Consider the following 23411-nt stretch of genomic DNA (forward strand, 5'->3'; position numbering starts at 1 on the left):
AGGTGATGAGTAAAGAAAGACCAAAACAATCTCAATAAATAATATATCGCGACTATCACGGCACATCACTTCACCTATACATGTTCCTGTAACTACCTATAAATAGATGGGAGTTTGACCCGTGTCAAAGGTTGGGGGGTGGCTGACGATTCGGGAGGTGGCTGCAGGTTGACGAAAGGGAAAAGCGCGGCGCCGCGAAGAGAGAGAGAGGAGGCTCCATTAGTTCTAAGCTCCTTGGTCTAGGCCTATATAGGCCTACGCCAAGGAATTTACAATAATACGCCTAAACTTCCTTCGGTGGAAAAGCAGTAAAAATTCACTTTTTTTACTTGCTATTCGTCTTGGCTGTCTTTCTAGTCATAATCTATTGAATTTCAATACTACACAGGTTGTAGAAAGGTAAAGAACTGTATAAGTTTGAAGACTGTCAGATTAACAAAACAATCTTTTCTTAATTAATACTTTGAGATGACGTCATCGAATTGTGTGTACTTCAGGCAATTGTGCAAAACTAACCAAGACTTCTGGGAAGCCGGCGGAAGTGGAAAGTGGACGGCAGAAACTTGCAGCTTGCATCAGAAAAGATGGCTGGTGAAAGCGAAAGCAGCAACACGGCTCCACATGTTCAAACAAAACAGCCCCATCTCTCAAAGCAGGACCTCACAACTCTTGTAGGTTTGCCTCTCAAATGTCAATCGTGATGTGCTCTTCGAAAAGTTAAGATTTAATAATATGCGTGGAGACAGGATGTCTCTCGACTTCGACTCTCTCTACTCAACTCTTACGTCTTACTTTCTAGCCTCTAGCCTAGCACATGCAATTATAAACGTAGAACGACGCAAACTATTTTTAGTAGATAAGGCGGCCATCTTGTGTGACGTCAGACCGGGAGACCCCTCCGATCACTTGACTACATGATCTAATAATAGCCAACCACATGGCACCAAAGATCGTTTATACCTACCGACACGACGTTTTGGACATTTTGTTTGGTATTGATGCGATCATGTGGCTCTATTTCTATCCTCACCCGGGCTGAGAATAAAAATATGGTGGTGTTAAAATACAAAAGTAAATTAATCTGGTCGTCCACAGAGATGCTACGGCTATTTAACTTCAAATCGAGCCGAATGGCCAATGGGAAGATTGAAGAATACCGGACCACTCGGGGGGGGGGGGTTCAAGTTCAGGGCGCTGTTTCGGTAGTTCCCACCCCGCATTTGTTATTCGCCGGTTTTGGCCCCAAGAGTAGGGGGGTTTCAGGGGGGCTTGCCCCCCTGACCTAATAAAAACAAGGTGGGGGGTTTCAGGGGGGGCATGCCCCCCTGAATTTTACCACAATTTAATGTTTTGCAGTTGTTAGGTTTGACATCTTAGCTTGCCGCGAATCAAACGTATATAGATCTAGATGTAGGTCAGGCTCTATCAAATAAGGGGGGTGGGAACTACCGAAAAAGCGCCGATTAGATGTAGGTCAGGCTCAAATAAGAGGGGGTGGGAACTACCGAAAAAGCACCGGGTTCAGGGGGGTCTCCCCCCCCTGACAAATTTGTAATGATTGGATCAAGGCCACCTCTATTCTCACCCGGGGTGAGAATAGTGCAGGCGAGTCTTTTGGCTACTCTCACCCGGTGCGCGTTCACCGTTATAGCCTAGATCTAGGCCAACAAATTTTGCGTTCACCCTAAACCACAGAATTCTACACTGTGATAACAGAAAAATTGTAGAATTCTGTGCTGTGAATGTGAACAAACGTTCCATTACAACTGTACTTGTAGCCTACTAAAAGCGTACAAATTTGTCTGTGGGCAGTGGAGAGAGAGAGAACAAAACAAAATGGCGACCCGCGTAGTTCGGCTCGATTCGAAAAGTTAAATAGCCGTAGCATCTTTGTAGACAACCAAATTAATTTACTTTTGTGTTTTAACATAATTTTTTAACTTTGTTTTGGTCAATTTGATCGTCCACTCCGATAGACAGTATTCAGAAAGATACAGAGAGAAGAGGGGAGGAGTAGATCTTGCGTAGCAATGCCAATCGCCCGCTGCGCCTTGTACCGGAAATCGGCCTCCACGCGAGGGGTATTTTTTGGGCCGCTCGGAATCAGAAGTGACTCTCTTCTAAGTTTAGTTACGGGAAAACTCCTGGACGAAAATAAATGAAACTCGGCAACCAACCAGAGGAAAGGTTGAACTAATGACATGCCAGCGTACAATCCCGAACGATTACTAGAACTAGAACCGGAGATATTGCCGTGTTTGTGCGAATTTCCTCTGCGGTTCGAAAACTAAGCGGAGCTGCGGCTTGATCGCCGACCACACAAGCGCCCCACATGTCTTCTTTATTGCTGTAAAATTTCAGATCTCTGCGTTTAGTAGATTTTCCGTACCAACTTAAAATTACCACCCATCCATTGATAAAACCCTAGATCTAGAAACTTGATCGCGCATTCCAAACGCGAGGTGCCGGCACGCAAGAGGCGCGTGATCGCTAGGCGGCATGTGATTGGCTGCCTATAACCAAATGGGTCACCGATGACTACATCGCGGGTTTTCCCGATAGCGCTTTACTGAGTTTTAGAAGGGGTGATCGCGTCGCGGTAAAAACGATGTCACGCAATTCAACAAATTTCACGCAAATATCAGTCTTTAAGATCCAAAGTATTGAAGACATCGAAAAAGTGATAGCAAAACTAGATTCGGCACTAAAAATCACATGGAGATGCCAAGTTTCATTCATATGCTCCAATTCATTACTGACTTATGAACAGTTTTTCCTCAAAATACATCAAAACATGTCCCACATTTTGGCGATTTTTTCCTATATGAAGGTCCTCCAACATTTTGCAAACAAAAATCCCAATAACTTTTTTATTTATCAATGGATTTTTAAATTTTAAAAACCATAGTTCTTAGAATTTACTCTATTTTCATTTAAGTCCATTTTTAAGCAATTTGGATGAAAATTTAATTTTTCATTGTCATTGCTATCTTGCGAGAACTTCCGGGCGGGTGAGAATAGCCACTTTCATAGATCAAGACTAAATCTAGATTCTAGATCTCTAGAGATTCTCCATTGAGAGATTAAAAACTGGGGAAAATCATAAATTCCTAAGGTTGAGACCTAGGCAAAGTCAGTCAGGTGGTCCGGTATTCTTCAATCTTACCGAGCCGAATTACGCGGGTCGCCTTTAGGTTTTGCCCGGAAGTTTTCGCGCTACTCCCCTCTCTATCTCTCTCTCCTCCCCCCCCCCCCTCTCTCTTTCTCTCTCTCTCTCTCTCTCTCTCTCCCCCCCCCCCCTCTCTCTTTCTCTCTCACGGCCCACAATCAAAATTGCACGCTTTCAACACAAGAGCTCTGACTCTGGAACGTTTGTTCACGGTGAACGCTACACTGGTTGGCCTGGTGAGAATAGCCAAAGGGCCCGCCTGCGCTATTCTAGAATAGCGGTGGCCTTTTCCTGGAGACGTTCCGGTATATTGTAGGCTATATGATATGATAAAAATAGTCTGTGGGTATCCCAGGATGTGATGAAATCACATTACTAAAATAAACAGCCAATCAGGCAGGTGCGTCTTTCTACGTTTAGCCGGGTCTGGACGTGGTGGGATGTTTTATGTTAGTGATTTGGAAAATTTGCCAGCGGCATGGTCCAAATTTTCCCCTGAGTTCAGGGTGACTGAATTGACAGGGGATAATCCAGTTTTGGCCCTAATGATTACTACTGAGTGTATGAGTTTTGCCTCTAGTGAGCCCGCTTAACTCATTCTTGGCCCATTACCAATATATCGGCTGCACCACCACTCCATTTTCACTCATTTATTAGCCTACCGATATATCGGTACAGGCTAGATATATTCAGAACTAGAATCTAGCTATGTAGTATGTAGTCTAGGTTATAGCATTATCTTTGACACGAGACAGGACCTAGACAAAGTAAGTAGGTGTTTAAGAACCTGTGGTAGCTCTGAATTTTTAGAGAGATGAAAATTAAATAGTCCACAAAATGCGAAAATGTAACAAGAGGAAGTGGTTGATATAGTGGAAAAGATTAGTTTTACGTGTAAAGGACGCATGACACTCCTGTGGAATGACTTTTAGAGAGAAAAAAATAGGGATAACTGGAGTAATCTCACTTTTGAACTGAAACTAAGCAGCATATATATATATTTGAAATATTTTTTGTTCCTCTTGCATAACATTGTAATACTTTTTTTGATAGATCATACTGGACAGATTCTGACTTTCTTTTCTTCTGTTTTTTTTCCTTATCGATACCACCTTTTCCCCTCCCCTTCTGGAACTTGCGTAACCTTTTCAATGTTCTTCTATTGCTTTTCAGGACATAAAAACGTTAACTCCCTTGACACCTGATGTGATCAGTCGCCAGGCTACAATCAACATAGGTAAGTTTGCGGAAACTAACTCTGAGCTTAAAAGTTAAGGGTGCTACACATTTACAAAGAGAATTTATATATTGGTACTGAAGCAAAAGGTGATGGGAAATTTTACCTTCAGTCCCATATTTTACCCATTTGCCTTGACTACTGACATTGAAAAGTAATGATTTATGGACTGCAGGTTCAACAGAATTGAATATAAGGAAAAGGAAGTCAGACTAGGAATTATGTTTGTGTAGCAATGCCAGTTGCTCCCTGGGCTTTGGCCCTGAAATCGGGCTGCATTGGGACATAATTTTTAGGCCGTTCAGTATCAAAGGTAGCCCTTTTGTAAGTATAGTTACGGAAATACCCATGAACGAAAATGGGTGAAACTTTGCAACCAAAATTAGAAGGAAGGCTAAGCTTACAACATCGATAGATTTCTAGAACCGGAGAATTTGTGGTGTGCAAAAACTAAGAGAGCTGCTGTATTGCCGTGGACTGACCAAGCACTCCACATGTCTTTTTTGTTGCTTAAAAATTTCAGATTGTATAACATTGTGACCCAATTGTCCAACTTCGTCTATCTTCCATGATATATAGCCTGAAATTTGCACATTAAATTCATACATATCGAAGAGATGTGTCCTGCCGACTTTGCTATGTGTATGTGTACTACACTGTATACAGTTCAACTAGATAATCTTTTATCAATTTTGTTTATGCAGGAACCATTGGCCATGTGGCTCACGGAAAGTCCACGATGGTAAAAGCCATCTCAGGTGTCCAGGTAAGACTTGCTGTTCGTGTTACAAAGAACTGAAGAAAAGACTGCTTGGTGTAAGACTTCAACATACACCATTAGGAATACAGTAGTCTCCGCATAAGATCACGGTGCTCGGGAGCTAGGAAATGCGGGATTTTAACCGACGAACCCAGGGAAGAATCTATGGTGGCCCATGTTAAGGCTCAAAATCGGTAAAATGGTCTCCCTCCACTCTAAAATGAACTGACATGACTCCTGGGTGGGTTTATGACATGGCGAACAAAGAGGGATTAACTTTGATGATCTATCACAGTGCATAGTGGCACGAGGCATGCCATTTTCACTTATGATCCTATCATGAGTCTCAAGATCTACGCTTATCCAGTTGCCCCTCCCCTTTACCTGTTGAAAATTTATAGCTTTCCATATCTGACTGAGTTCCCACCCGCCTTTGTCGTTATGCTCCGTTACCTTGTGATCACACCAATTAAAATTCAGTCTCTCGCAAATTCAGGAGTAGAGAAAACTGCTGCAATGGTCAGGGAAGAGTTCTTAGTTCGATGTGAGCCCGCTGGGAGCGAAGTGATGTAATTTTAGGGAAGAGCTCAGGTGTGAGTGCGATGTTTGGGAAAAACAAACGCATCGGTCAGTTCACACCCCGGTGTGATCCTGTTTGGGACAAACATTGTATCGCTTCATCGAGTTTTACGTGTGTGATCACATTCACGAGAATGGGTGGTCTTTGACACGACGAACGGTTATCTCTTGGTTGATGGACTGTGCCCACGGGGATTTTTGTTCCACAAATAATGATCTGAAATGCGGGATCTTAGCCGAATGTAGACCTTCAGAGTGAATCAGAGCGGGATCTTATGGGTGACTTTTGTATAGCAAAAATTCTGTTTTCTTAAAACAGGGGGTTCTTAAGCGAACCGGGATCGTAAGCGGTGGGATCTTAGGCGGAAACTACTGTAATAACGTATGACAGGGTCTTACACTAGATACTCGATATATGTTGTCACAAACAAAGCAGTTATGTTACTGTAATAGGGCCCCAGTTTCATTTCAAATACAAATTTGTTGATGCCAAAGTTTTTCTCTAGTTAGATTGGTTTGGTTGCAAAATTAAGTTTATTTTAAAAAGTCAAGAAAGATGTGTCTCTCTTGGTCACTGAGGTTCCAAATTATTATTTTTTTAAAGTGGGAAATGTGTATGTAGGGTGAAGATTTTCACTTGTCTGAGCAATCCAAGAGATCTGCCTTGTGGTGATGAAACTTTTGGACTAGAGTCACTGAGTTAACTTTGATGTCAATTTCCATCTGAACAAGGCTTCTCACTCTTTAGTTTAAAAAAGATATGATCTATGTTTTAATTTTCATTTTGCTCGCAATTATTATAAAACGGGCAGTGGGAGAAATCTGCATGGTTTGTTTGCTTGAAGATGTGCTCCTCTAGTTTTAGAAATGGAAGCTAGTCACGATTGTTAGAAATCTCCTCCTCTTATAGAATGTTAGTGTGTCTTATTGGGTTAAAATGCTAAGAAAACTCCTTGTTAACTGATGGCACTTTACTTACAAAAATGTTTAAATAGTTTAAAACGTTTTTAAAAGAATTTTTATAGTTTTCATTACCGTTTGAGATATAGTAGGGATTTTAAAAAATGGTATGTTTCCAAAACCATCCCATAAATTTGCAAAAATTGAAATGAAAAAATTCAGAGGGAGTGTGTGTGTATATATTTCATTAGGTTGATGAATGATCTAAGAGGACCTTGTATTGATGAAACTTTTGGACTAGAGTCACTGAACACTACTGATGACAATTTCCATCTGAACATAGCTTCTTTTTTATCGTATGAACTGAAGATTTTACATAGTTGTCTCAAGAACCCCTTTGATATTGTCACAAAAGCTGGTTGAAATGCAAATCCAAGCAATGTAGAGCTATGATTGTGAAAAAGCCACAATGTTCTTGTAAGGGCGTTTAAAGGGTTGATTTGAAAACACCACCCGTATTTTTTTATTTTATTTTTTTACGGCGAAGGGATGGCTATTAAACTGTTCTTGAGAATTGACTGGGAATAATAATAATTTTTTTTTACTCTTCTTTTTGTCTCTACTCCTGTTGTCACTTTTTGTTCTGTGTGGGAATTGACCTTGTTTCATCAATATTTGACTGAGTGATTGTGAATAACTAAAATGTTATGTTTCTCCTGTTCTGGTACTTACAGTCGAACCTGCCATGACGGCCACCTGTACAAACAGCCACTTTCCATTTCCCCCCTTGCATATTTTCAAATAATTTAACTGTAAAGGTCACTTGTCCGCCGCAGCCACCTTGTTTTATCAACCCACGGTCAAATTTACCTGCCTGGGGCGGCCGGGCGTGGCCACTCATGGCTCGACACCTTGTCATAAATTTTGAATCGGCCCCTGGCACTGTGGACGAGCTGTCATAATCCTTTCACATGTCGTTATTGTTAGTCCCTCCGATGAATGTTTACCCAAGTTGACCAATGGGTAACAATAAATTTTCAACTGCTTGTGAGGGAAGTATGTGATCCGTCATAACCTATAAGCCCCGCCTACAATTCATGCGCAAATAGTATGTGAGGTGACTGGTCACTGTTTTGTTTACCTTATCTGTAGCAAAGTGACAATGGACATTGACGTGAACTTGCAACAGAAGCTTTATTCGTTCTCCGAGTGGTGGTGACCCGTGTGTTTGTTTTACCGTGACACTCGGTCTTCATCGTCTTACATGATATTTAGTTTATTTTACCCTTGCACAAAATCGGCATTAAAAAAAGCTAGCCTAAAAAACAAACTAACAATGGCAAAACAACAACTAAAACCTTCATACACCACCCACCCCCCTTATTCAAGAGAAAATAAAAGCCCTTTTGAATTTACCTTACGGCAGCCCAAAGCCTGAGATCAGCCCCGGTTTGGACCTTAGAATAGAATGGGTTGCTTTCTTCATTTTGATCAGTCCCGCTTAAGATGGCGACCTGTGTTATACGGCCACTTTTTTCCTTGACAATGGGTGGCTGGGTTTTTTTTTGGGTCTTTTTTTAAATTGCGATTTTTTTGAAAGGGAGAAAGATCGATTTGCTTCTTAAGTATGAACTATGTAGTCAAAGCCTTGTAATGATGAAACTTTTGGACTAGAGTCACTGAATACCCTTGATGTCAATTTCCACCTGAACAAGGCGTTTTTGTTAAGTATTTGTTTAAAGAATTTGCAATGTTTTAAACTCTTTCCGGACGGATCGCCGATATATCGGCTGTGATAGGGTACCTCAGTTTTGTTTCATTATAACATGATCCGCCGTTTATAATTACTTTTCTATTGCTATTGAAAAACTCGGAAAGGATTTAGGGAACGAAATCATATATAGTTTCACTTTGTCAAAGACTGGGTTTGGGGGGAAAACGAGTGAATTAGTTCTTGCGGTCTTCAATCAACAAAACGATGTAACCGGACCCAGTATAAATATCATAACTCAAGCAAAAATTGGAATATTGCTTTCAAATAAAAAAAACTGCACTTTCAGAAATTTATGGATTATTCTTTTGGCTGGTATATGATAAGATAGCCATGCTGATTTGCTTTCACATGTTTGGTGAATGTAATTTTTTCCGTCAAAGTATGTTTATCTCGTCACCGTCGCCATTTCTAACCCTTCTAATGCATACTTATGTTCAAAATTTATCCTTGTTTTATATTGGGATGTATTCCTCATTCAATTTCCTTCAATGTGATATATCATTATGATGTTGCATTTGGAGTGATGGTTATGCTTCTATGAAGTTATTTTGTACACCACCTGCATAGCCAAAGCGAGCCACTGGTTAATTATGTCTAGACCCCCAAAAAACTACGTCCGGAAAGAGTTAAATAAAAAAACCATTTTACCTTCCTTGTGTTAGGTAATACTTTTAGTGCTATGTTTCTTGGATTGATGAATTAATAAGTAAGTTACTATAAACAGCATTCGCTCAGTATGCTTCTGCTCAATGAAATGTGTAGTTTCCTGTCGGTTTATTTTCTGCTCTTAGTCCTTTAGTTTTGGTAAAGGCCGGAATGAAAGAATGGCTTCATCAATTTCAAAACGTGTTCCTTGAAATAGTATTTGCACAGTTGATAAATGGTTAAGGAGGAGGACTTTGTAATGATGAAACTTTTGGACTAGAGTCACTGATTAACATTGATGTCAATTTCCATCTGAACAGGGCCATCCTCATTTTCATTTTTTTCCCAAAGTTTCCAAAGTTATCTCAAGATCCTGTTTAATCTTTTCATAAGTGCTTGTTGAAATGAAATGCTGAGTAAAGTGAGGAAAGTATGGGTCATAGAAGAACCAGAAATTGTTGCCAGACTTCTAAAGGGTTTAAATTTGTGTGATTTGAAAATACCATCCATGATTGGCCGAATAAATTCAATTAATTTGCAGCTTTAGCTTTTTCCCCCTAGCAATGAAAGTGTCATTGTTATTTACCTGTTCTGAAGATCAGATTGTAGATACAAGTTTTCTATTGTTTTTATCTCTTTTGTTGCCACTTTTTGTACTCATATAGATTAGATATAAGTAGCGAAAGAGAATTGCCTTGTAATGATGAAACTTTTGGACTAGAGTCACTGAATATTCTTGATGTCAATATCCATCTGAACAAGGCCATTTTTAAAATTTAGAATAATTGCTTGAAGAATTTGCAGATTATTTAAACAGAAAACCTTACAATTTCTGGTGTTTTTATTGCACTTGGCAAATGGATGGTATACAGTGTCGGAGATTTCATTTGTTTTAAAGTGTTGAGTGGTTTTAGAATATTTATGATAATATGTGCCTTGGATAAGTGGCCGAATGAATGAATCCCTGTATTACTCTTTACGGTTACCATTTTGCTTCAGCTCAGTGAAATTTTCAATTTCTTGACAAGTGTTCCGTGCTATTTTCACCTCTAGTTGCATTTATTCCCTTTTTTAAAAATGCTGGTGTTATATTAAATTGCTTCATTAGCTTAAAAAACCATCTCTTAAAAATGATTATTAATAGTATGTTAGGCAACGTAGTGAAATCAGGGGCCCATCAAAGTAATTAATCAAAGAAACCGACATTTTCCCGCCGAGTTGGCTATTTCTATTGAATTATTGTTTTTTTGGCTCAACGCTACTTCAAAGCACATTTTTTGGTGTATTTTACAGAAAATAGTTGATTAAAGGTACAAAAAATGTAAATTTGGGGTATTCAAGGACCCTCAAGCTTTGGAATTCACCAAACTGGGTGCCATTTTCTGACTTATATTTTACTCCTGAAACCAGATGACCCCCATCTCCTTCATTTGCTAATATCTCGACTTCTGTGAGGGTTTGGTTGGGTTGTTTTTTTTATTCGAAAGCCAGGCAAATGAACATGCTCAAGATGATACCAATAACTGATTAATTGTCAAAGAGGAGGGCTTTGTAATGATGAAACTTTTGGACTAGAGTCACTGATTAATATTGATGTCAATTTCCATCTGAACAAGGCCATCCTCGTTTTTCTATTTGAAGAGTTTACAAATTTGTCTCAAGATCCTATTCAATCTTGTCACAAGTGCTCGTTGAAATGCAAAGCTGAGTTAAGTGAGAGAGTGTGGGTAGCAGAAAAAACAGAAAATCTGCCAGACTTCTAAAAGATTATGTATGATGATGTAATTCTGGAATTGCCTCCATGGTTGACCAAATGAGTGTTTCACCCTATCAGTATGTCATGTTTTACTATCGTATCCATACGACTTGGGGAACTCTGTGCCACCACTTTCCAAAGGGGAAATTCACTCGTTAATCAGATCCGTAAGCTTTGCATAGCAGTCTGTCAAAATAATTTTTTGAGAAATAAGGGTTAATTCATTCGTTCGGGTTGGATTTTGGTGGATTACAAAAAAAAATGTTATTCCATCCTCTTTTTTTTTTACCTCCGTTAATGGGGGAGGTAGCAGGTTATGACTTAGTCTAAATATATTATTGTAGAGGCAGATCAACAGATGAACTGAGCAGGACGGCCTGGAATAATGATTGCTACTGGACTTAAAACGTAATATGACCTAGAAGAAGAAAGAAGTCATTGTAGATTGAAGTTTTGTTCTTTTAGTCTCTGTCCAATTGCCACTTTTTGTCTTTGATAAAAGCCGTTACTGAATGAAAGGTCAGCAAAGTAATAAAATGAAATAATGAAATGTTTAAAAAAAAGCAACTTTATTTTGCCCCAGCTGCAGTAAGGGAGTTTTTGTGTGTGTGGGTGTTTAGTATGGAAGAGAGAGCGATTTGCACATGGAGATATGGTATGAATGGTAAGTGAAATTCACAGTGAGCTGCTTTGTTATGATGAAATTTTTGGACTAGAGTCACTGAACATTCTTGATGTCAATTTCCATCTGAACGAGGCTGATTTGAGGGGGGGCGGGGGTTGTTTGATTTTTGGTCTTTGATTAGTTGTTTTTTTTTGGGGGGGGGGGGGTAGAATTTGCAGATTATTTTGATATATAATGTTGGGTTAAGTAGTATTTGGCATGCAAATTAAATTAAACGAAGTGTATACAGACCCGGTAACCGGGAACAAAGTCACGAAGTATACAGACCCGGTAGGGGAACTCTTTTGTGATTTCGGGAAGTTTCAGACCTCAGACCCGGATCTTTTGTGTGTGTGTGTGTGTGAGAGAGAGAGAGAGAGAGGGGGGGGGGGTGCTAGCAAAGTGTATATGACATGCCCCAGTTGGCAGGAGGGAACGAGAGAAAGATAGAGTGGGAAATAGATGGGGACAAAGAAATACAGAGACAAACAAAGAAAAAGAGAAGGCGAGCGGTACACAGAGACACACAGAGCAGAGAGAGAGAGAGAGAGACTGCTCGATTGAAATTATGACATTGTAACTGGTTCTTTTCTTCGGATTGTGATTCCTCCAATTCCAAAACAGAGGAATAACCATCGTTCATCGAAACGACATCCGCAATCTTCATTTAGATCTAGGTTAGCCGCGAAACTAGATGAAAGATTTATGTCTGTCTGCCTAGATCTAGACCTAGACCATAGATCTAGAAGAACCTAGGTCTACCCTGAGCCAAGAGGGCGCTGAAACTCTCCGAAATCACAAAAGAGTTCCCCTACCGGGTCTGTATACTTTGTAACTTTGTTCCCGGTTACCGGGTCTGTATACACTCCCTAAATTAAAACATGGTTTACAGAAGGGATTACGGTTTTGGAAGATTTGAAATGAGAGTTAAATTTTTTATAAGGGCAGGAGCAAAAGATTGATTTATTCCAGGTTGTGTAGAAAGCTAACGGAAGTGAACAAAGGAGAAATGCCTTGTAATGATGAAACTTTTGGACTAGAGTCACTGAAAAACCTTGATGTCAATTTCCACCTGAACAAGGCTTCTCGGTTTGTGTTAATGGAAGGATGGACTGAACATGAAGTATGATGAAGTAATCTTTAATGTTTAGGTCCTCTTGTTCACTGTTTATATAGCATCGTGGTGAAATCAGGCGCTCATCAAAACAATGACAATTTAAAAAACAAGCATGTTTCGTCCGTTGGGTAATTTTTAAATTTTTTTCTGACATCAAGTGACCTCCACATATTTCAACTGCAAATAGCTTGACTTCTATTCAAAATAGATTGGTGGGGGGGGGGGGGGGGGGTTGTGAAAAACAAGACAAATAAACAAGTTGTTGATACCACTAGCTCCATATGCCCAAAAATTGACGAACGCCTGGTATGTGGCGTCGGTAGTCTTGTGGTTAGGCTACCGGTTGAGGTTGGGGGTTCAAGCGTCTGGACCAACGTTGTGTCCTTGGGAAGGCACTTTACACAAATTTTCTTCACTTCACCCAGGTGAAAATGGGTACCCAGTTATAGATAATGTCTGTATGTTAGTGTTTTAGCACCTATAAATTACAGCTTGCACTGTATGCTTCTCTGGAAGTTGAGATTGTTTCAGAATGCTGGCAGGTCTGCTGGGGTAGAAGTATAGATTGTAAAGCACATAGGGCTTGCTGTTGAGAATTTGCGCTATACATGCTATAATTATTATTATTTTCACAAAGTAGGAATTCATTGAATACAGTACATCTGTTCGGATTCATCAGCAATAATTTAGTTCACTTTCCTTCTTAATGTGTTGGTGTTGCACCAGTTCCAGTGTATGCTTTTTGCTTTGTATTTCACAGACTGTCAGATTCAAGAATGAGCTGGAGAGAAACATCACCATTAAATTGGGCTATGCCAATGCTAAGGTATGACCTCTTTTCTCTTTGGTTTTACTCTGTGTCATTCTCTGTCTGCTGTTTTAGTTGAATAATATGTCTTAGGCAGCTTAAAGTGTCATGTTTGCGATATGTGGAACTTTCATACAATTCCTTCACTCTTGGGTAAAGCTTTTCTTAAGATCTTGGAAGCCTTCAAATTCCATCTCTTTATCTTTAAACTTTTCTGGGGGGGGGTACTATTTTGACGTGTATTAATATGAAGTAGTGTGTGTATTTTACTCTTTGTTTTGGGTTTGTTTGTTTTTGTTTTTCTAATTCTGTTGCCCTTACCTTGTTTCCTTTTCTCTTATTTTCATTTCAAGTAATCCAATTATTGCTTCTCAAATTAGGCTCAACCCTGTCTGGTAAGGCAGGAGGAGCAGAATGTTAGACTTTCCGACCGGTGTCCAGGAGTTGCTAGATTGTTTATGGGGAAAAAATCTAACTTTTCCCTTTTCTACAATTTCTAATGAATCGTTTAAAGTTGTTTAAAGAAAACTACTTTTTTTTCTTTCCTCATCCTTACTATCGTCTATTTTCCGCTACTTCTTTTGTATGTTTGTCTCTTTCTTGTAAACTGCCATTTCCGGGGTGCTTTGATAGTCAAAGCAGATTTTTTGCGGTTGAGGTTAGAGAGGTGAGCAGAGTAAGCCTAATTCTCCATTTGGACTTCTGTTGGCATCCTCCCCTTGGCGCTCATATGACCTAATGCAGTTGCGAGCGCCGTAAAACCTTACTAAAACATATGTTTAAAGTTGTGTGTTCTCTCTTGTTAGAGAAATAGGTGTTTATGGGAATGAATAATTGAAAAGAGCTCCCTTGTAATGACGAAATCTTTGGACTAGAGTCACTGAACTCACATGATGTCAATTTCCATCCGAACAAGGCCTCAAAGATTTCATGCTCTTGGAAATGAAAGGTCGTACATGTTTCCTATCTCTTTACACCAGATTTAACATTAACTGATTGAAAGTACTTTAATTTCTCCTCACTGTTGACCTTCCTTTTTTTTTTTTTTTTTTTAAGATGTGAGGGGTTGTTTCCTTTTTCTGACTTGTGGCTGTAGATGTTAGGGTAAGGTGAATGGAAAAGAATTTTAGGAATACATATGATTGTGGAAAGGTTCTGATTTTTGTAGAGTCTTTCTTTGACTTTTGGTATTGATGGGAAATAAGCAGCAATGGCAGATAGCAAGAAATTATTGGTACTGTGTTGAGTGTTTCTCCATTTGTGTCATAGAATTCAGAGACGAATTGGCCATGGTCCAGCCTTGTCTATTTAGTGGAATTGTTTTCTCTTTTGTTGTCTCCACCTGATCTAAAGTTCTTTTTTCAACTTCGCTCTTCACTGATGAAATTTTTGCTGCCAGTTTTTATAGAAATAAGTGCTGAAATTGGATTAATGAATCTTATTGTGGTGAGAACATTGCAGCTTTAAAGTGGATTTTGGGTCTCTCATGGCTTAGAGGTTAAGGTGTTGGCCTCTCATTCGAAAGGTCCCGGGTTCGAATCCGGGTAGCGACGGACAAATTTTTTTCTCTAAATTTGTCTCCTTTCACCTCATTTCCTGCTCTCTAGCAATGTTCTGTCGTCTGCTTTCATTTCCACTTTCTGCCCCCACCCCCTCACCTCCTTTGCCCCTTCCTCTGGGCTCCTGATTCTTTCTGCAGCCTTTCTACTGCTACTCCTTCGCTTCTTCTTACTGCTGTCTTTCAGCCACACCCCTGCTCATCTGGTAGGAAAGACCTACACGTAGCCTTCTCGGACAAGAGCGAAAAATCTCGGAGGGCCCGTGTGCAAGTTACGCACGTTGAAGATCCCTTGGTGGTCTAAAATCGATAAGAGTAGGCTTCAGCCGCCACCCGGGCAAAATTCAAAAGTTCCTACCAACTGAAAATATTATGTGTGTCCGGCGCGTTCATATGACCTTATGCAGTTGCAAGCGTCGTAAAACACTTTACAAAAACAAACAAACAACAAAGTGGATTTTGTCCCCTTTGAAATTTCTTCCTGGGTGCTTTTCGGAGGTGAGGAATGCAACTTTAATGTCCTAGTCAATGTACTGACTCTTGTGACAGTAATGAAAGACTTCCGATTGTTGAGTAAAGGTGGCCCACATCACAATCACTTATGAATGAACGTGTTCTTGACCTGGAACTAACATGTAGTGACCATGTTCCTTTCAGATTTACCAGTGTGACAATGACGCATGCCCCAGGCCGGACTCCTACAGATCCTGCGGCAGTGCCAAGGAGGACTCCTTCGTCTGTGATAAACCTGGCTGCACTGGCAGATTCAGGCTGAAGAGGTAACCGTTCATGTCTGATATTTCGGCTTAAGCTTATGTTTTTGGAATGGTGTCCCTTCATTTTCATTGTGATCATCACCTGTCTTACCTTTGTGCTCTGCTAGACTTTTGTTTGTTGGTTTTTTGTTTCTTCGTGGGGAGAAGGGGTGTGATGAATGACTGATTTTGATCTTTGATTTGGATGTGGTTCCTAAAATTTTTACCGTCATGTAAATTGGGACGTTCAGTTTTCTGTTGTTTGTTTTTTGGATGAGTTATTCTTCCATTAGATTCTTATCCCATTTGAAACCAAATGCAGGCTGCCTTTCCCTTTCTGCACGCAAAGTACTTGTCTTGTAGGCTCAGGGAACCCGAAATGTATTTTAGGATTGCAATAGCATACTTCTGTAACAGACCTGCCTAGTACTTCGATAAAAACAGAGCCCTCTTTTTACAAAAGTGCTCGGTTTGATGTTACTTTATAGGCATGCAGAGTTTGTTCCTTTCTACATTTCGTACTGTGGTGACAGTTTTTAACTTGCCTTTCCGCTGTTTACACATAATTTTTCACTCTTCTTCAGACATGTGTCTTTTGTGGATTGCCCGGGTCACGACATTCTTATGGCCACCATGTTGAACGGAGCAGCTGTTATGGACGCAGCTTTACTTATGATTGGTAATGTGTATTTGAATTGTCTTTTCATAAGAACACACCACGTTAGAACCCTGTCCGTCAAAGGCCTACTTTCACCTCATAATGGAGGTTTTTACATTCATGGTTTTCATGTCTAAGAACCTGCTCTAAAAATAATATCCACTTAAGAGCCCATTTTGAACTAAAGGTTGTTTGCATTTTTAATTAATTGTCTTCTTTCACCATAATTTGGTTATACAAAGTGTGAACCAGTACCTGATTTATAATGTTGCAAAGTTCAGTAAAACATACATCTACAGCTACAGTGTGAGGGAGTGGAGGCGCAGGTACTTTCCCACTCTTTCTTCAATTGTTGGTAGCAGCAGTGCTTGCTTTGAAGTGCATGTTAGCTCTCAATACTCAGGGTCAGAAGAAGCATTCCAGTATCCTAACTGATATCAAGCGGTCATGAAGGGGTAGGAAACAGATGGAAAAGGGGGTTGGGCTGAAGGGAATGGTGGCTGACATAGATTAGTGTACAGCAGAGTCCACTCACTAACACTAGTTTTATGCACATATGTGACCTCTACGGAAAGGGTTTATCCCTAGGTGGTTTTAAGTTTCAATCACTTTTACCTCGCTCGTGATCAAAGTATTCTCCTTATGACCGGATGTTTGAGCGAAGACCACTGCATTCTCATATTTCTGCATTTTTACTGGTTTTACTGTCAAAGTTGTTACAGTGGACCTGAAACAACGAGAAGTCTGTTAAAAAGACACTATTCTAAAACCCCGTTTTTGTCCCTTCTTTGTAAATAAAATACTGCTATTGCGCAATCAGAATGTCACATGAGTCGGTTATAGCGGAATAATGCTGCTGCTGTGCACAGCGCCCAGACCAATTAAACATATGAAATCTCGCCAGTTGAGAAAGTTGTTGGTGATCCAGGGAAACAAAGAATGAGAGAGCCCACGCGAACCAATAATGAAGGCCGGAGCGAATGAGTGAGGAGGGTGTGGCATGCGCAGACAAGCAGAACGTATCGCGTGATAGGCCAGCCCAGTCTAGATTATCTAGGCATACCGTGCCTCTCACTTCTCTGGTCCGGGATGGAGAGGTCACAATGCTGTGATAGATGGAGTGACTGTGTGACGTGCGCAAGCAGACGCAACGCACCACAAGGTGTGGTGGGGTGGGGGACAACACAGGCGAGTTAGCCTAGAGCCAGAGCCCCTTTTTTCTGATCGCCAAAGCCGATTGGTCAACATTGCTAGTGCTAGAGAAAGAAACCTGATTCGTTTTTTGATCCAGTAAGACCTAGAGATCATGTTGAACAAAATCATCATCAGGGGAAATACAAAAAGGAATAAACAGAACACTAAACTCATAGGTTAGGCCTACTTTACTATTTACCTTGAATTTATTGCTGGATCCCTAATAACGAGAATCCTGCTATAACGGACATTTCGCACCGGTCCCCTCCCTCTCGTTATAACAGGATTCCACTGTATTTAAAATATGCTCTTTTCTAATCTCTCACCAAGAAGGTATATTTTCCCTTACATCTACCTCTGCCATGTGAATGTAGAAGTTACAATAACGGAGTTGGGGTTGTCCTATCTTGCTCATGTATTTCCCATTGGTATGTGTATTTCAGCTGGCAATGAAACGTGTCCCCAACCACAGACATCAGAGCATTTGGCTGCTGTAGAGATCATGAAACTGAAACATATTCTCATCTTGCAAAACAAAATTGATTTGGTGAAAGAATCGCAGGCAAAAGAACAGCATGAGCAAATCCTTGCTTTTGTGAAAGGTAAATCGCCAACTTTTAGATTGTTTCTTTTTAATTGAATATTGTATCATGTTCATTGCATTTCTCCTTTTATAGGGATATTCAACATTTAAGCGTTACTATTTTTTAATTCACGTTCTGAGGGTCATATATAGTTGTTTCTTTATTTATATATATAAGAAAAAACGTATGTGAAAGTGTGCATAAGTTTCAAGGAAATGCACAGAGGGATTCTTAATTTTGGAAAGTTATTTGATATCATGATATGTAGGTGGCTGCAGCATATTTTTTTAAAGAAAGAATTGTTACAGTTTTTCCATCATGACTAACAGCAGCGGTAAAACATGTAGAAATGTAACTGTAACATGTGCAGTGTATAAAGTGTGTGTTTTAGAACATGAGTTCTAAAAAATGTTAACTAAGTATAGTCAAACCTGCTCTATTGGCCACCTGTCCAAGATAATCACCTGTAGAAACTACTTCCTACTTCCCCCCTTTTTTTATTTATATTATGAACATATTGTCTAAAACTTCCACCAGTCTAAGACAACAATTTTTTCCTTGACAGTTGGTGGCTGTCCTGATCAAGTTAGACTGTACATATACACTTATCCTTTCTCTCCTCTCTTGTGCCCAGGAACTGTGGCAGAAGGCGCTCCAGTGGTGCCCGTGTCTGCCCAGCTCAAGTACAACATTGATGTGATCTGCGAGTACATCATCAAACGCATTCCCGTGCCAGTCAGGGATTTCTTGTCACAACCTAGGCTTATTGGTGAGCTCACTCTTGTTTTGTGTGTCATTCATAAACAATGTTCTTGTCTGGCAAAGTGGGAAGGTTAAGTTTTTTATGTGATCATTATTGATTTTATACTAAAATTATTAACAAATCGTGGGCCTAGAATGAGAAGGCGGGTACGCTGGTGAGGTTTGCTCTTTCTTTATTGTCAAACATCTCTTGTCCCGATCTCTCCTTTTTTGTGTTTGCTACTCTCTCGTAACACCTCTAATCTTCATGGCGCTCATATGACCTTATGCAGTTGCGAGAGCAGTAAAACCCTCTACTATAATAGTAGTACAATGAAAACATTCAAAAATACAGCGTCTTGTCTGTAAATATGTCAAACCAGTCCGCCCAGTAGTTTTGCCACAATTGCATTTCCCCATGTGTGTATTTCCAATAGCTTTTTAAAGTGTTATGTTGTCAGTCTTTTCACTTTCTATATGATTTTTAATGTGTATGTGTTAAAAGTATAAGAAAATACATAGATCTGAAGTGGAGTTGCTTTGACAATGTTTTATTCCTTCTCTCCTAGTAATTCGTTCCTTTGATGTGAACAAGCCTGGCTGTGAGGTGGACGACATCCTGGGTGGTGTGGCTGGAGGTTCTATTCTGCGAGGAGTCTTGCGGGTGAGTAAAGGGGATGTGGAGGATTTGTTGTTGTGCTTTTTTTTTTTCAGATGTAGGGGGTGGGTTGTCTTAGGGGTTTAAAAAATTGTTTTTAACCAAATCAAATGTTAAGGACAGTCATGCGTAAATGAGCTAAAAACTTTTGGTTTTGTGTCAATGCATTTGTGTATAAGATTGTTTGGGTTTTTTTGGGGGGGGGTTGTTATTACTCTGTTGTTTTTTATAGATCCTGAAGATTGAGTATATCCTCATTTTTGTTGCTTTTCCTATTGAGCCATGAGGTGCTTCAATTTTCAGAGTATCAAATGTTGACAGGGCCACTGAGTTTTGGCAGCGCTTTTTTTAATATTCATGATTTTATTCACCATACAGGTAAATCAAAAGATTGAAGTGAGACCTGGCGTGGTGTCGAGAGATCAGGATGGCAAACTCATCTGTAGACCCATTTTGTCCAAGATCGTCTCTCTCTACGCTGAACTGAATGACTTACAGTATGCTGTGCCTGGAGGCCTCATTGGTAAGAACTTGAAAATGGCAATGATGAACATGTGCTCATTAATTTCGCCAGTTTAGCACTTTGCTTAATTTTGGCGACAACTTTGTGCTGGGAAAGAAGTTTCTCGTAAGTGGTTTTTGGGCCTTTTCAAGTTCCTTCAGGCACGTTTTTTTATTTAGATGTGTTTAGTTAAATTTCAATTTCATCGTGCTTTTTTACTCATTTCTAGTGTTACTTTTGGGGGTCTTTTTTTTTTTTTTTGTACAATTTGTCTCGCAGAATTAATTAATTTTGACATTGCCGCATCCAAGGCCCTCAACCAACTCATTTTTGAGCTCATCGACATTTTTTTTTGGTGTGTGTTCAGAGGGCAGAAAAGATTTGTTAATTAGACACTAGTGGGTATCAGTAAGAGCTGCCTTGTCATGATGAAACTTTTGGACTAGAGTCACTGAACAACCTTGATGCTAATTTCCTTCTGAACAAGGCTCCTCAGATTTTGGGTTTAAAAACTTTGCACAGGGTATTGGACTTTGTAAAAAATCTTTTCAGGCTAACCTCGTGATCTAGAAGTTATGGTGTTCGTCTTTCATTCCATAGGTCCCCGGTTCAAATCCTGACAGCGCCGGAAAATTTTCTTCTCTGAAATAATGTTCTCTTTTCACCTTTTTCCCTGCTCTCTAATAATTTTCTATTGTCTGCTTTTGTCTTCACTTTCTGCATTTATATATAGCACTTTATCCCATTCAAGTGTGTAAGCTCTGTGGGCTTTACATCAGTGGCATGATTACAGAGAGTAAAACCTCATACACAAAAAGAAACGTGTCATATAAACAAGAAAACTATTTAAACCACAATAGGAAAAATGTTTCTCAGTCGTACATTAATGATATATGCCTTGTGTGTTTCAGGTGTTGGCACCAAGATGGACCCGACCCTGTGCCGTGGTGACCGTTTGGTCGGACAGGTCCTGGGAGCTGTCGATGCCCTGCCCGACATTTTCAGCGAGTTGGAGATCTCCTTCTTCCTTCTCAGGCGTTTGTTGGGAGTCAAGACTGAGGGGGACAAGAAAGGTGCTAAGGTAAGTGGAGGTCCCAGTTCATGTTCCTTGTGATCGGCTGGTGTTCTCCCAGCTCTGGTCTGTTTCATCAACTTTTCTTGGGTTGTTTTTTTTTTCAATTGTTGATATCTGCTTGTTACAGTATGTTCACATTGATTCCCCATGCATTAAATGCGAGTCAGCAGTGGTACTTTGAGTATGCAAGCATTTTCCCCCTTGTTTTGTTTTGTTGTTGTTGGGGGGGGGGGGGGGGGGGGATATAATAAGATTAAAACGACCACTTTTTTCTTCTATAATGAGTGGCCATCGTCCAGTTGGGACTTGGAAATTCTGTTAACATGTGCAGAAAGTTCGAATGAGATGATGTTGGTGTAAGTTGCTGGATGAACCCTATTTATGTTCAATTTCTTTCTTCAAAAAGGTGCAAAAACTGAGCAAAAATGAAGTTCTGATGGTGAACATTGGCTCGCTGTCCACTGGTGGTCGTGTGCTGGCTGTGAAGGCTGATTTGGCCAAGATTGGACTGACCTCCCCTGTGTGCACAGAGACTGGAGAGAAGATTGCCCTGAGCAGACGTGTAGAGAAGCATTGGAGGTGAGTACACTGTTATAGTTGATAGAAGGAAACAATCACTTTTGTTTGCTGCTGCAGAAAGGTGGTTCAGGAATTTGCTTCTTTTCTGTGCAATATCTGTGTCATAAAAAATGTTTAGGATCAAACTTACAGTCGTTGTGTCAGTTTGTTATGGACTTGACCAATGCTCAAATCTGGGTACAGCCTAAATTTTTTCTTCTTCCTGGGACCTTTTCCTGTCAGCTTAGTGTGTTGGCTATGTGCGCAAAGCCTTCAAAATGACTTTTTTTGTATGTGTTGACAAAAATTAAGAAAACAAAGAGATTCATGCAGCGAAATAGCCTCTTTTGTCTCTATGGAAGGTTGTCTAAATTCATCAGCAGGCCTTCTTCTACCAAGTCAGTTGGCTTTTTCAAAATAAAACTCAGCAAGAACCTGTTGATGGATTGAATTTAGGCTGTACAGAAGTGTTCAAGTTGTAAGTTGAGAGTATTTGTTGATGTGTATATCTACCTCTATTGTAAGTGAAAGAATTTTTCCCTTTGGATGAAGTGATTATCAGTATCAGGGGAAAGTACCCTGGATGGCTTTCTGTTTTGTTTTGTTATTTTTCTTTTGATCTCATACAGTTAATCATTTTTATTATTTAATTTTTTTAATTCATTTTTTCTCCCAAACAGGTTGATTGGCTGGGGTCAGATCAGAAGAGGAGTCAAGATAACACCGGAATCGCAGTCGATTTAATTTTAAAATGCTCCCGAGTCTAGAACTGTACACTGAATGTTTCAAGCACAAGAGAGCAGGACACCTTCTTTGCTGTAAATCTCTCCAGTTAATCCAGTGTATGTTTTATCAAAATGTGTGATTGTTGCCTTTTGTAATGGCATGTTTGAATGGTGTAAGTAGCTGCAAAAGGGAATGATAGGTGTAGTGCAATCAGGGTGGCTGCCATGTTGCGGGAACTCAAGTGTTTCCTGAAATTTGAAAAATACTGAGCAGCAAAATTTCAGGGAAGGACTCTGGGAAGTTAATTTTGAGGCTCAAAAGCATTCTAGGGTGGAACAGCTAGCTGTATTTATCTCACTTTTTAAAAAATTATTTGGTGGAAGTAAAAGAAAATGCGTAGTGTTCAAGAATTAATTATGGGTTTCTTCATGGTGAGATATTTTTTAAACCACATTCAGGGATGTTTTAAGTCAAGTACACATGTGTACACTTTGTCGTCCATATACCCTGGATAATGAATGGACACTCTTGTAAAGTAAATAAACGTCGATTTGGCAGTTGTCGCCTGTAATGTGTTTGCAAATACTTTGAACAAAATGCATCCTTTTCAGGGGTATCTTTTCAAGCATTTATTGAAATTGCCGTTCTTTTGGCCGAAGATTTGGTAAGTCATTCATAAAGATGGATGTCTCGCATCAGTGCATGAAGGATGCTGTCAAAATTCTAAGTAATGGAATAAAATTCTCAATGTGGCAATCGAATTCTGTATTTCCTTGTACTTTTTTTTCATCTGCTCGTTGTACTCATTAACACATTACACCCTAAGGGTCTGGGCGGGAAGTCCATTGTTAGATCCCAAACAAGGGGAAGGAACCCACCTCCCGTGAATACTAGCCTTTAAAAAACACATTTTAAAAATACTAAACAAATTACAAAAATCCTGAAAAAATTAAAATTAAAACGAAAAATGAATGTAGTTTCAGAAAAATATAA

The 23411-nt window shown here is 39.8% G+C and overlaps 1 protein-coding gene across 1 annotated transcript; it reads left to right on the forward strand.

Annotated features, from left to right (window-relative positions):
- Window positions 1–533: 533 nt before the first annotated feature.
- Window positions 534–23179, forward strand: LOC101849411 (eukaryotic translation initiation factor 2 subunit 3, Y-linked). Its single transcript, XM_005109424.3, has 13 exons — window positions 534–671; window positions 4343–4406; window positions 5111–5172; window positions 13362–13427; window positions 15625–15746; window positions 16307–16401; window positions 18018–18176; window positions 18793–18927; window positions 19469–19563; window positions 19936–20080; window positions 20971–21140; window positions 21541–21713; window positions 22373–23179. Exons 1-13 carry the CDS (start codon window positions 585–587, stop codon window positions 22434–22436), a joined length of 1437 nt encoding a protein of 478 aa, XP_005109481.1. The 5' UTR covers window positions 534–584; the 3' UTR covers window positions 22437–23179.
- The last annotated feature ends 232 nt before the right edge of the window (window positions 23180–23411 follow it).

This window comes from Aplysia californica, unplaced genomic scaffold (genome assembly GCF_000002075.1).
Source record: "Aplysia californica isolate F4 #8 unplaced genomic scaffold, AplCal3.0 scaffold00777, whole genome shotgun sequence".
Taxonomy (NCBI): domain Eukaryota; kingdom Metazoa; phylum Mollusca; class Gastropoda; order Aplysiida; family Aplysiidae; genus Aplysia; species Aplysia californica.